Source organism: Oppia nitens, unplaced genomic scaffold, assembly GCF_028296485.1.
Source record: "Oppia nitens isolate AA-2021 unplaced genomic scaffold, nextdenovo-longstitch-racon4-pilon3 scaffold1_pilon_pilon_pilon, whole genome shotgun sequence".
Taxonomy (NCBI): Eukaryota; Metazoa; Arthropoda; class Arachnida; order Sarcoptiformes; family Oppiidae; genus Oppia; species Oppia nitens.
This window is the reverse complement of record NW_026533199.1, coordinates 7,459,063-7,472,148: the sequence shown is the minus strand read 5'-3', so window position 1 is coordinate 7,472,148 and position 13,086 is coordinate 7,459,063. Positions and strand designations below refer to the sequence as shown.

The 13,086-nt window shown below is 23.2% G+C and overlaps 4 protein-coding genes and 2 non-coding genes across 6 annotated transcripts; 4 read left to right on the top strand and 2 right to left on the bottom strand.

Annotated features, from left to right (window-relative positions):
• The first annotated feature begins 524 nt into the window (after positions 1-524).
• On the top strand, positions 525-596 carry Trnap-ugg (transfer RNA proline (anticodon UGG)). Its single transcript has one exon. It is a non-coding gene; the product is annotated as a tRNA-Pro (tRNA).
• A 330-nt stretch (positions 597-926) lies between these two features.
• On the top strand, positions 927-998 carry Trnap-agg (transfer RNA proline (anticodon AGG)). Its single transcript has one exon. It is a non-coding gene; the product is annotated as a tRNA-Pro (tRNA).
• A 197-nt stretch (positions 999-1,195) lies between these two features.
• LOC128952289 (uncharacterized) lies at positions 1,196-2,007 on the top strand. Its single transcript, XM_054297650.1, has 2 exons — positions 1,196-1,502; positions 1,561-2,007. Exons 1-2 carry the CDS (start codon positions 1,299-1,301, stop codon positions 1,795-1,797), a joined length of 441 nt encoding a protein of 146 aa, XP_054153625.1. The 5' UTR covers positions 1,196-1,298; the 3' UTR covers positions 1,798-2,007.
• A 2,820-nt stretch (positions 2,008-4,827) lies between these two features.
• LOC128966481 (myb-like protein AA) lies at positions 4,828-6,587 on the top strand. The gene is made up of 3 exons (XM_054313330.1): positions 4,828-5,011; positions 5,721-6,049; positions 6,525-6,587. Exons 1-3 carry the CDS (start codon positions 4,828-4,830, stop codon positions 6,585-6,587), a joined length of 576 nt encoding a protein of 191 aa, XP_054169305.1.
• Positions 6,588-7,537: 950 nt separating this feature from the next.
• LOC128952085 (retinoic acid receptor RXR-gamma-A-like) lies at positions 7,538-9,146 on the bottom strand. Its single transcript, XM_054297419.1, has 2 exons — positions 8,257-9,146; positions 7,538-7,956 (listed from the first exon to the last, which is right to left on the bottom strand). Exons 1-2 carry the CDS (start codon positions 8,970-8,972, stop codon positions 7,614-7,616), a joined length of 1,059 nt encoding a protein of 352 aa, XP_054153394.1. The 5' UTR covers positions 8,973-9,146; the 3' UTR covers positions 7,538-7,613.
• A 1,566-nt stretch (positions 9,147-10,712) lies between these two features.
• LOC128966480 (prostaglandin reductase-3-like) lies at positions 10,713-12,307 on the bottom strand. The gene is made up of 7 exons (XM_054313329.1): positions 12,089-12,307; positions 11,758-11,862; positions 11,588-11,686; positions 11,294-11,509; positions 11,071-11,232; positions 10,830-11,015; positions 10,713-10,769 (listed from the first exon to the last, which is right to left on the bottom strand). The coding sequence occupies exons 1-7, from the start codon at positions 12,296-12,298 to the stop codon at positions 10,713-10,715; spliced, it is 1,035 nt and encodes a 344-aa protein (XP_054169304.1). The 5' UTR covers positions 12,299-12,307.
• Positions 12,308-13,086: the final 779 nt, after the last annotated feature.

Here is a 13,086-nt window from a genome sequence, read left to right as displayed (position 1 = left end):
TTGATTGTAATTTAAAACAGATAACAAATAGTAGATAACTTAACATTAAAATAATGTTAATATTTTGAATAAATTTATGTTTATTAACATTGTTATTTCTAAATTATTATACTTTATTTACTTTTATATATTAAATTAAATTTTTAATTTAACATATACTTGCAAAATTGATAATATAATTTTATATATACTGTACAGTATATTGTTAAGATGATGACCATCATTTTTATTCATTCAAAATATATAAGTAAAATATTTTTATAAACTAGATTATTGTTAAACATACAAATGTATTGATGATCAGAAACTTATTGAAAAAATACCAAATTATATGATAATATAGTTTCATAAGTAACAGGTTGTGACACATGTTTAGTAAACTTGTTTTTTAGTATAACAAATACATTGACATGATTTCCAAAATATGTTCAATTTTGGTAGTGCTCTAAATTTTAAACACCTGTTTAAATAAATTTGCAAATTTAAAATACGAGTCAACAACAAATCAATTTAGTTTTAATTAAGGCTCGTTGGTCTAGGGGTATGATTCTCGCTTTGGGTGCGAGAGGTCCCGGGTTCAAATCCCGGACGAGCCCAGGTCAAAATATTTTGTAATTTTGCCTTAAACTAGTAATTCACTGTACCTCCGATGATAATTTCATATTTTTATAAATATTAGTAATATTTATTATTAATAATCGTATTTAAGACTATATACTAAATTAGTATTACTAATGTATTTTTTGTATACATATTTTAATTGCTAACAATATATTGCAATTRACTTATTACATAATACTGTAATTTTTGAAGTAAAAACATGTTTAGTAATTTAATTTATATTAATAAATAGTATTAACAGTTGTATTCATTTCTAATATAATATAAATCTAGTATAAACTAATTATTAAACTTATAATAACTAAGGCTCGTTGGTCTAGGGGTATGATTCTCGCTTAGGGTGCGAGAGGTCCCGGGTTCAAATCCCGGACGAGCCCAAGATATAATTTTGGTTTTTTTAAAAAAGTATTTATAAATTTTTCAACCAAATAATCCAATTATTTTTTAGTTTATAATTTAATTAAATAAACATTAATTATACAAACATTAAAATTATGTAAATTTAAATATTTATAATTACGTCAATTAATAGTTTTAAATCATTGTTTACTTTCTATACGTTTTGAAACTAAAGTTTAGACATAATTTATGGACAATTGTATTGAATGTGAAGTTTGTTTTGACGACAAAACATGTATTTTCATTGAAAACTTCAAAACATATGATTTGTGTGTAAAATGTTTGTCCAATCGTTGTGCCGATCGTTGGATGTATTGAGCCGTCGGTTATCCGGTCTATCGGTGGCCACACAGAGTATACGATACAAGCGAATGATCAAATGGTGCGGTTATTTAGATAGACCTGAATTCAAGAAACGGGACATTAGATGGCAGATCGGGAATAAACACAAACCCAAACTGATCTCATGGCAAGACTATCAGGTATGACATGACATGACATGACCTCCACTATGCCATCACTTAATTGTTATTCTTATAGTTTCGCAAATTTAGGGCTGAATACTACACGAATAGTCCATTTGCCGTATGGCAGTCCAAAATGGACATGGCCGAAAATATGGTGCGCACCGGTATGTCAACCAAAAGTGTTAGCCGTGTCCTCGATTTGCACCCGCATTGTGTCGAGTATTTGCAAAAGAAACTGAACGGAACCGTTGAGTTGGTTCGCGAAGCACACTATAGTTTGCATGTTAACGATCATCCGGGACAGTACTGACCACTTCTGTCACCGCATTGTCACAACAGTTATCAACATTTTTGTTACCCGTATCTCAAAACACATGTTTTCATATCTCAATTGTTTGCTTAATTGCTATCGATTTACTGTAACTATAATACTATATATACAGTATATATAGTATTAATAAATGAGCATGGTCATCAATTTGTAATTTTGCATTACTAAAGATATGTCTATTTGAGAGGTTATAAGGTTTTAGTGATTTTTTATTCAATATTTAAAATCAATGTTTATTAATAATAATTGAAATTATATAAAGAATTTAATAAATTTAGTTTAGATGTTATTTGTCTGACTTATAATTTAAATTTTTATTTGACTTTTGCATTATTGCATTTAATATTTATACTATAACATGATTACCGGTAATAATAAAGTACAGGTAATATTAATAAAAAACAATAATAATGTAATTAATGTAGTGTAAGTATTTAAGTTTTAAAACACTTAATTAAATGTCATTTTTAATTTATTATTCAATAACGTAGCTAACATTGTAAATATTATAATAAAATTATGGTAACTATTTTTATTTCGCAAATTAATTATATTAGTAAAAATTAGTAATACATTATAATAAATGATATTAAAATGTCATTTGACAAACAATAGGATGTCGTGATCTGTGAATATATTATCATAAATAATGGATTCATATTTGAATTATCGACGTTTAGTAACACTAAAACAGATAAGAAATTTAATAGTGTTATCAATTATTTTTAATCAAATAATGTCTTTTTAATTTTATATATTGAATTTTTTAATGTAAATTTAAAATGCTTACTCAACTTAATTTAAATTTTTTTTAAAAACTAATTAAAAATTCATTAAACCTATAGTAAAAATATTGATATCAATTTGATATATATTTATAAACAATACATGTAGTACAAGAGTACAAGTAAATACTGTATATTATAGCATGTATAATATATAATCGTTATACAGTATACTGTTTAATAAACTTGTATATAAATTGATATTATAAATATGTATATTAAATGAATAATATCAATCATTTTTGAGTAAATATATGTAGTTATATCGTATATATCCCAATATATTAATAAATATCACTTGTATTACAATTTAATTATCCGCTATTTAGCTAATGTACTAAACTATCGATTATGATATCATATTTTAGTGGCAGACAAGTTGACATACTGTACAACAAATAAATAGTTATAGTTTGTCATATATTGCATAATTGATATTAACGCATAAATTATTATATACTGTGTGTATACCGGTATATATATTTATAAATAAAAAATATAATTTTATAATTATATTTATAAATAAAAAATATAATTTTATAATTATATTTATAAATAAAAAATATAATTTTATAATTATATTTATTTTGCTTAATAATAAAATATAAGTTAATTAATAATTTTATATAACGTTAGAGCTAATGTACCAGACATTAGATTAACATTAACTATTACTAATAGTCTATTAGACATTTGTTTTTAGTTTCAATGAGAATCAATTGGTTGTATTAAAAACATTATTATTATATTAATATTATTTATGAATTAAAGTTTTTAAGTCGATATAAATAAATGCTATAATTTATATCAGACAACAACAACAATAACAAATCAATTGATATTTTGACATAAACTGTGAGACAATATTAATAGTTATTTCCATTAAGTTTTATCCATTAAACATATATGAGTTGTTTTATAGGAGGAGTATAGTAAAGGCAATATACTGTTGATAATTATTTGACTAATATTTTTTGTGTCACATATAAAATGCTAAATCTGTAACCACGACAACATATTTTAGGGTAAACTTAGAATTTTTTGTTTATTAGACTTTTTATATTGAGATTTTTAATCAATTGGTTGTATTAAAAACATTATTATATATTAATATTATTTATGAATTATCATTTTTATTTTTAAAGTTTTTTAGTTTTTTATATAAATAAATGCTATAATTTATATAGACAATAATTAAAATCAAATGATATTTTGCTAACAATAAAAAATCAATATGATATTTTGATAAAAGTTTATAAAATCATTTATAGATTAGTACATTGAATGTTACAATAAATATTTTTAATAGTTATTTGATGATTAATTGCCATTATTTTATTTTTTATTAATCATATTTAGAGTTTTATCCATTTATATCTTATACAAAAAATTTATTTTATCTTACTTCAAGAAACATATAAATAAAATTAAAATATATTTCATTTAATTCAGCTTATGTTATTATTTTTTATAAGTATTTTTTACTAATTTATGACATAATCTAAAACAATGATAATAGTAAATGAATATACTAATAGAGGACATAAAAAAATTAGATTTTTAACTTTTATTTAAAACTTAATTATCGCTAAACATTTATCTCATGTTATTGACTATTTATCGTCTTTAAAGAGTTAATTAAATCTTATTAATTTTTGACTAATAATTTTTTGTGTCAATATAAATGGTAACTAAATTGTGATAATTTATGATGAAATCATATAAATAATAATTAAATTAAAAATTTATGATTTGTAACATATTTATTAAAATGGCCATTTTATCTTTAAAACAAATTTTTAAAAATTTTTATTAAAGACTTTTTATTTTAATAAAAAAGAATTCATTTTTAATTTCTACAGTATTAATAGATTATTGTGTTTTATATATATATATATATATAAAGTATATTAATGGTATATATATTCACAAACGAATACATTATTTTTTAGTAAAATTTTCATTTTCTTAGAATTTGATATAGAAATTCATATGAATTAACAGAATATTCTTTAAATTACTTGATTGCATTGTTAATCATTATTAATGATTGTAAATATAAAATAGTATTGAAATTTGAAAAGTATAATAAAATTACTATGATTTAAAACTATTGATATGATTATTTAAAAAATATTACATTTGTTTTTGATAAGTGAAAACAAGTGTTGATACTGTATTCATTCATATCATTCATATTGTATATACAATAATACTGATATTAATGGGTTGTGGAGCGGCTAAAGCAGTCCAGACTATTGATGATAATACCAATGTTAGCAATGAAAGTGATGTTAAAGATAGTGATAATAAGTTCCCAACAAATTATGTCATTAAAAGTGATGTTACAAATGCCACAAACGGATCGGCAGTCACTCAGCGACGGATGTCCCGACCTATGACTCCAGGTTTGAGTTAATTATTATTTTTAATTAATTTATTAATATATTGAAAACACATTATCTAATACTGTAATAAATCTATTTTCATAATTTAATTTTATATTACTTTTTTACAACATTATTGTTATTTTTAAATTTTATAATCAGCTTATAAAGTAGTTGTCATGAAATGAAAATAATAAGATTGTGATGTATAATATTATATTTTTAAAATGATTATCTTATTATAACTTTCAACTAAATAATTATACATATAAAGTAAATAAAAGCTTTAAAATTTTATATATAAATTATAAAAATAAAATTGTTATATGATTGTTTAGTATGATAAATTATCATTGATAATACATATAATCACAAACTTAACAGTCAGATTCCAGGTTATGAAATACATAAATAGAAATATGTCTAATATTTTTTTTGAAAAAAATATTTCAATTTAATGTATCTAATTTAAAAATAATCATACACTAAATTAGATATAAATCGCTATTTTAAACAAGTATCATATATATATACATATATATATATATATCAAATATTAGGTGAATTTATTAAAGAGAAAATACCAAAAGACTTACCTCCCGCTCGCTCCGGGCTATTGACGAGGGCTCGCAAAACATTTAATATATCTACCGAATCCCGTATGCATTGATTTTGTATTAATTTATAATTTACAATTTATTTTTTATATATTTTATATATGTATATATAGTTCCTAAACCTGTGGCGTTTGACATACCGCTTGACACCCACTCTACGGAAGCAATTACTGAGACAACTAAAGAGCCGTTGAAATTACTACCAAAACGACTGCTAACACTTGCGGAACAACCGACACATCAGATGACAGCAAAACAATTATCGGACAAACAGTTGAGGGCAGAGGAAAAACGCAACGAATTATTAGAAGAGAGGAAACAAAAAGCACATAATTATAACCAAAAGTTTTTATCAAACAATAACTCTGTTAACAATAATGACAATATTGATAGCGATAATAATACAGACGATAATAATGATAATACAAATGACTTAAATTATGTCAATAATAATAATAATAATGAAGAAAACATAATCAATGAAAAAAAGGTTTGTTTTGTTTATTAAAATTATTAGTTAAATTATTTTTGTAAACTAAATTTTAAAATGTTTAAATTACCGGTATTAGTATTTTGACAATTTATTATCCTATTGTCAATGTTGTAAAAGTTTATTCTATATATTTTAGCAACAATCACATATCTAATAGCTTTTAAATAATTATTAAATTTGTTTCAATCTTTTAGTTTGCTTAGAAAAATTATACATTTAATTAAATTTTCATTAGTATATTAATTATTGATTGAGTTATGTGAATAGCAAAAATTTATTTTATAAGTTAATATTAATTAATATATAGTGTGTACTACACTATAAATTAAGAAGTAATATTTGTAGCATTTATTCAATTAATCCGATTAATGTTTTTTCATAATATTTATTGTTATATTTTCAATTAATTTGAATTAACTGTTAGAATGAAGAAAATGTAATGGAAATTATTAATGGCATTAATGGTAGTGTGAAAAACATTACATGAGTTGACTATTGAAAACAATTGTAAGTGAAAGACACAAACAAAAAGGTAAACCATTTTTATGCTATTTTTCAGTCAATATATATTGATTTTGTGGTCACATCGACCCAATTGACAGTCCATTACATTATTATTATTATTAACAATACTTATACAGTAATTGTATTCTTATATATAATTATTGCTTTAACTATATTAATGTCGTCTATTTTAAACTGCATTGTTTTATATTAATATTTTCTATATTTAAACAAATAATATTCAAACATATTATGTTACATTGCAATCAATGCTTACTAATATTGTATCATTTAAATTATGTTATTTAAGTTAACCAAGCATACATATATATATATATATATATATATATACATTTTATATGTAAACATAATATTACCATTATCTGTTTATATAAAAATTAAATTAATTACCATGATCATCTCATTTAGACATCAATAATTGCATTTTTATGTAGTTTATGATGCTGGTTTTTTATTAGTAATATTTTATTTTATAATTACAATTATAAATAAAACAAAAAATAATGTTAAATAAAAACTTACATATTAGGATAATTTATATTATATTTTATTGTTTTCAATCTATTATATAAATTATTAGAAAGGTATCAATTTTTATAAAATAAAGCATAATACAGTTTTACTTATAAATTACAATATTTACATAAATTTTATATACCGGTATATTTACGTTTTGATTATAAATACTAATTTTTATAAGCAATTTTGCGTCAGAAATATTTTTTTGAAAATTTCCTAATTTTTTCTGAAAATTAATTATATGCTGTAACGTTGAAAATATCATTCATATTATAATAAAATTTGCAATTTAATTAACAAAAAATAAACTTTTTCAATTATAACAAATTATATATTTTTAAATATTTTTTATGTAAATTTAATATCTAATAAAAATTAAGATTATAATCAAATTATTATATTATGTTATATTTTTATAGATATAAAATTTAAAAAAACTGTTGTTTTCACTAATTAAATGTTAATCAATTCAGAACCAATTGTAATTGAAAAACAATTCACCCATTTTTGTTAATAATGCCAGAGTTTGACTTACTTTAGCAACAGTTTGATCCCCATTGAAACGGTAAGCACTATAAACTCTTTCTCTAATTGTATCGATTTTATTGTCAATATTTTGATCGCAACGATTGGTGTTTAGTATAATCAATAAGTATAAGCCTTCAAACATTTGGTGCAATGAGTTATTAGCGCCGTTCGTCACAATCCATGATTTACACAATTCGGTTATCGTTGCAATTATTGACTTAAATATTTGGTCCAAATTTTGATCACCAAAATATAGATTATTCGCTATTATTATATTGAAATATCTATTGGGATATACAATCAATTCAAAATTAATACTATATATTACARTATAAGTTGTTTTTTCATATAAGATAATAATAATAATAATAATATAGTATAACTTTATATAAATTTAATATAGTATACGATACTACATATCAAATAAATAAACTCTAATTACACTATCAATAAACTTCATATTACCGGTACTTATATGTCATTAATTTATTATTCAAAACAATAGCCTAATTTGGTCTAAACTTAATATAAGATAAGTTAACTGAAATCAAACAAATAAACAAAAATCACTTAATATTTGGTACCTCTTGTTCTTGATGTAGATCATCAATACTAACACTTCATTCATCGCTTCCATTATGAGTTTGTTCTGCAATTGTGAACTAAGATCACGAAATTGTTGAATATTAGACACAAATGATTGGATGTCAATCTCTAATTGCATCCGAAGTTTATTCAAAGTTAAGGTCAGATTTTCTTCAGGCATAATATAATCGCGTTTCATAAATAACTCATAACTTTTGTCCACTTCTTGTCTGAATTGTTCCAACTGTTCTGCAGTAAACTCGGCATCGCTTTGGTCGTCATCATCAGTATGTCGTTCGCCATAACCTTCGACTTTGACGCACAGTTCGCGACGCATACCAACTGCAAGACATTTCTGGAAACGACAATATTTACAACATTTTCGTCGATTGGCGTCATTGGAGATATGGCAGCGGTTTAGTCCGTCTTCCTGTCCTCCCTGTCCTATACACACATATGAGTTCTCATTTTTAAAACATATGATACGTCTGAAGAATCCTTTGCATCCCTCGCAGGTGACGGCGCCGTAATGTCGACCACTGGACACGTCTTCACATACTTCGCACAACAATTCTGTCTCTGAAGGTTTGGGTGACGTTACCGACGAAAGCGGACTTCTCGGTCCACTTATATTGTCCGGTAAATCATTTGAATCGTTACTCATATAACCATTCATTGAATTGATTGAATTCAATGAATTTGGCCACAAATTCATGTCTTTATTAATGTCTTCAAAAACCAAACGATTTTACAAAATGTCAGACGATTTGAGTGACCGATGAGTCATATAATGACTTGCATTCAATCAACTCATTAATCATTCATTAATAACATTACATTCAAAATGTTCTAATCATTTGATTTCCGTTTCCACTCATTATTTTGTTAAGCATTCGTACGAATCAATCAATCAATCAATCAATCAATCAATCAATCAATCAATCAATCAAATGATTTGATATTAAATTTTAACCCAAACTTTGACTTCAGTGACACTCGTGTCTCACAAATGATATGTTATTACAGTTTATTATAATATGATATTATGTTTAACATCGATAAGCATTTGAAACATAATTAGACATTCAATCAATCAATCAATCAATCAATGAATCACTTGTCAAATAGCAATCAATTGTTGTCTTTAATATCAATGCTTTTATTATTATTGTATGTATTGTTTGCATTGAAATAACATTATAGACAATCAATCTTACATTTGGCAAACAATTAAATGATATTAGTGTTGACAGAAACAAACTGTTTGTATAAAACAAAGTGTATTATACTGTACCGTATAATACAATGTATAATACCTTATCAAATTTGCCATACAATACGAAAGTTAGCATCACCTAATATCAAAAATAGATATGTTTTATAATACATATAGATTTGGTATTATTTTTACAAAAAAGTTTTAAACAATTATATTAACATTAAATAACTTTTATAAACTTTTTAACATATTTTTGATTTAATTTAATTATTTTAATATATATTTGTTTTTAAAAATGTATAATACATATGCACGTGCAATACATTGCATTATACAGTACTATATTATACTGTATTATAGAAACCAAAATTGAAAACCTTGTATTTTTCCAACCCTAGTATATAGAGTTTATTATTACAGTATATTATAGTATCATTCGGTCAGTGAGTGTCTGTACGACAACACCTAAACTAAATGCTTATCATATTTAAAGGAAATGACTGTATTTATGACATCAATTGGTTTTATCTTTAATTTAAATAAACAATTGATTCAATTTATCAGATAATCATTTATATAATTTAATATTATTAGATATAAGTTATTAGATTTAATTTATATGATATAATCATAAGTATATTGAAATATCAATGAGTCGTCTAATTAAATAAAAAATATCAGATATATGTTGAAAACAAATACATTATAATTGTTAAGAAATAATTAGACATAAATTATAATTGATTATTGAAATTACGATTAATTGATATAATTTTATTGATATATTTGTTAAATTAAACTGATGTCAAATAAAAGTAAGAAAATACATACTTTATATGTAATCATGAATTTTATATACTTTTTGATACATCGATAAAATAAATAAATAAAAATTTAAATATATAATTATATTACAAATGCATAATTAACTATTTATAAATGTGATAAATAAATAACTATAATAACTATAATGTTCAAATGTACTTTAATTAACTATAATTTAAATCTTTGAGCTTTAAGGTAAAAACATTAACTTAGATATAAAATAATTAAATAATAATTATTACAATTAAAATTAACATAATTATTTCGTTAAAATAAAATATAATAAAGACAAGATATTACAATATTTATATTGGATATTTTATGGATATACAGTAACTTTTATTTATAATACTCATACAGTAAATGTTAAGTGTTATACAGTATATATGAAAATCATAAAAATTTTATAATTTAATAATTTTGAATTTTGACAACAACTTTACCAATATTACGACCCGAAAGCAAATACTATAATATATAAACAAATTATTATTAAAATTATAAAAATAATGCAAAACTAATGAATACCTCAACCCCTCGGACTACTCCATCCAAACCAAAAAATTCTCCGTCAGAATCATTATAACCTAAATCTATAATAGTTTTCAGTTTATTATTCATTATGTCTTCAATTAATTGTTTTAGATATTTGGGTAACAAATCAATATATGCTAACTGTCCAAATCCAACAAGACTTTTGTTTCCAAACATTAACTATAAAAAAATTACTTACAATTTATATTAATTTTTTAAATGATGTTAGAAATACCTTTGTATTTAAATTATTAATTTGAATGTCAGAAATATGATCATCACTTTGATAACCACTAATACTGCCAACAATAACGAGTCGTCCTTTTGGTGCCAAATGATTAAACAGTGTTTCATATGTTTTACCTCCGATTGTCTCCCAAATCACATCAATACCATTCTGATGATAATTTTGACACAATTATAATAAATGATAAAAAATAAGACAAATGTTTACAAACCGGAAACTCTTTAGTGAGCACTTCGTCTAAATTTTCAGTCTTATAATTAATCACTCGATCGGTTCCCAATTCTTTGAGTAGTTTAGCCTTTTCTGTAGATGATGTCATTCCTATGACATAACAGCCCTTTTGTTTAGCCCATTGAACAGCTATATGTCCGGTTCCGCCGGCAGATGCTGTTATCAATACTTTTTCACCCGATTTTATACGACCGGCCTTTTAATTAAATTATTTTAATATCAAATTAAATATTAGTTAAATTAATAATTTAAATAAATAATAATAAATCAATACCTCATCCAAACCAATAGCTGCTGTCAAACCACAAGCAAAAAGTGAAAGAAATTCTGGTTTAATACTCGGAACGGGATGTACTTCATCGGCACTTATATACTATTAAATGAATTTTCAGACAAACATTTAACAAACAGTATTTAAAACAATTTAACTATTAGTAAAATTACCAAATATTCAGAATATGCTTTTGGTGTTATASTATATGCCACTACTGATTGTCCCACATTGAAATTRATCACATTTTTACCGATCGCCTCTATTACACCTAATGCCTGATAATTAAAATACAATTTATTAGATTTGTTTAATTCATTTAAACTATATTATTATATATTTGAATTATTATAAAAATGTAATAATTTTTAAAATAATTTTAATCAGAATTTATATTAATTATTATATTAGTACAGATAAATGATTTTTAGTTTGCTTAATATTGTATTGATAAATAAATTGATAAATTATAAAATTGATTAAAAAATAAAATATAAATCATACTTCCATTCCACAATCAAACGGTAATTTATCACTACTGAAAGCAAAACCATCAGTTATCAAAACATCGGCGGCATTGACCCCAACGTAAAATACTTTCATTAATATCTGGTCATCAGTTGGCTGTACTAACGGTGCCAATACTTTAGCGACCGATTCACGAAAGTTAGGACTTAAGTTAACGACAGACAACTTTTTAAATGTCTTTGACATAATGTATGTATAATTGAAAAAATTAATTTTTTACAAAATATTATTGAAAATGTCTATAAAATATTTGTTTCACACTTTTATTAAATTTATACGAATAGTATTTATATAAATATTTAATGTATGTATCGRTATATTGCAATTTATTGTCAATGGAAATAATCTAAATTTTATTATAAAACTTATGCATTTTGTAGTATTAGTTCATTATTATTAATAAATAAACTTTTATCAGTAAATTAAAAAAAATACTAAAAATGTACTAATTTAGTACTTAACTAATTTAAAATTAGAAATATTAATAATAGTTTAAATTAAATTAATCAATGTAACTTTAATTTACTCAATTTATTTTTATTTTATTATTTGAATTTAGTCAGTTAACAGTTTCGAATTGTAATATACAGTATATAAATTGTACAGAGAGTCTTAAACAGCGGCGGCGCTATTAATTAAAATTATCTGGTCAACAATAAATTTGATTAAAAAGTGACCAATGGTAATGTTGTAGATAATTTTAAACTGAATAAAATTGTAATTGGTCATTTTTTAATTAATTATATGATTGGCCAGATAATTGCAGTCGACTATCATTTATAAATTTTTTAAACAGTCGAATATAAATTATCTGGCCAATCATACAATTAATTTAAAAATGACCAATTACAATTTTATTCAGTTTAAAATTTTCTACAACATTGCCCTTGGTCACTTTTTAATCAAATTTATTGTTGACCAGATAATTGTAATTAATAGCATCGCCGCCGCATCGCCGCCGCCGCTGTTTAAGT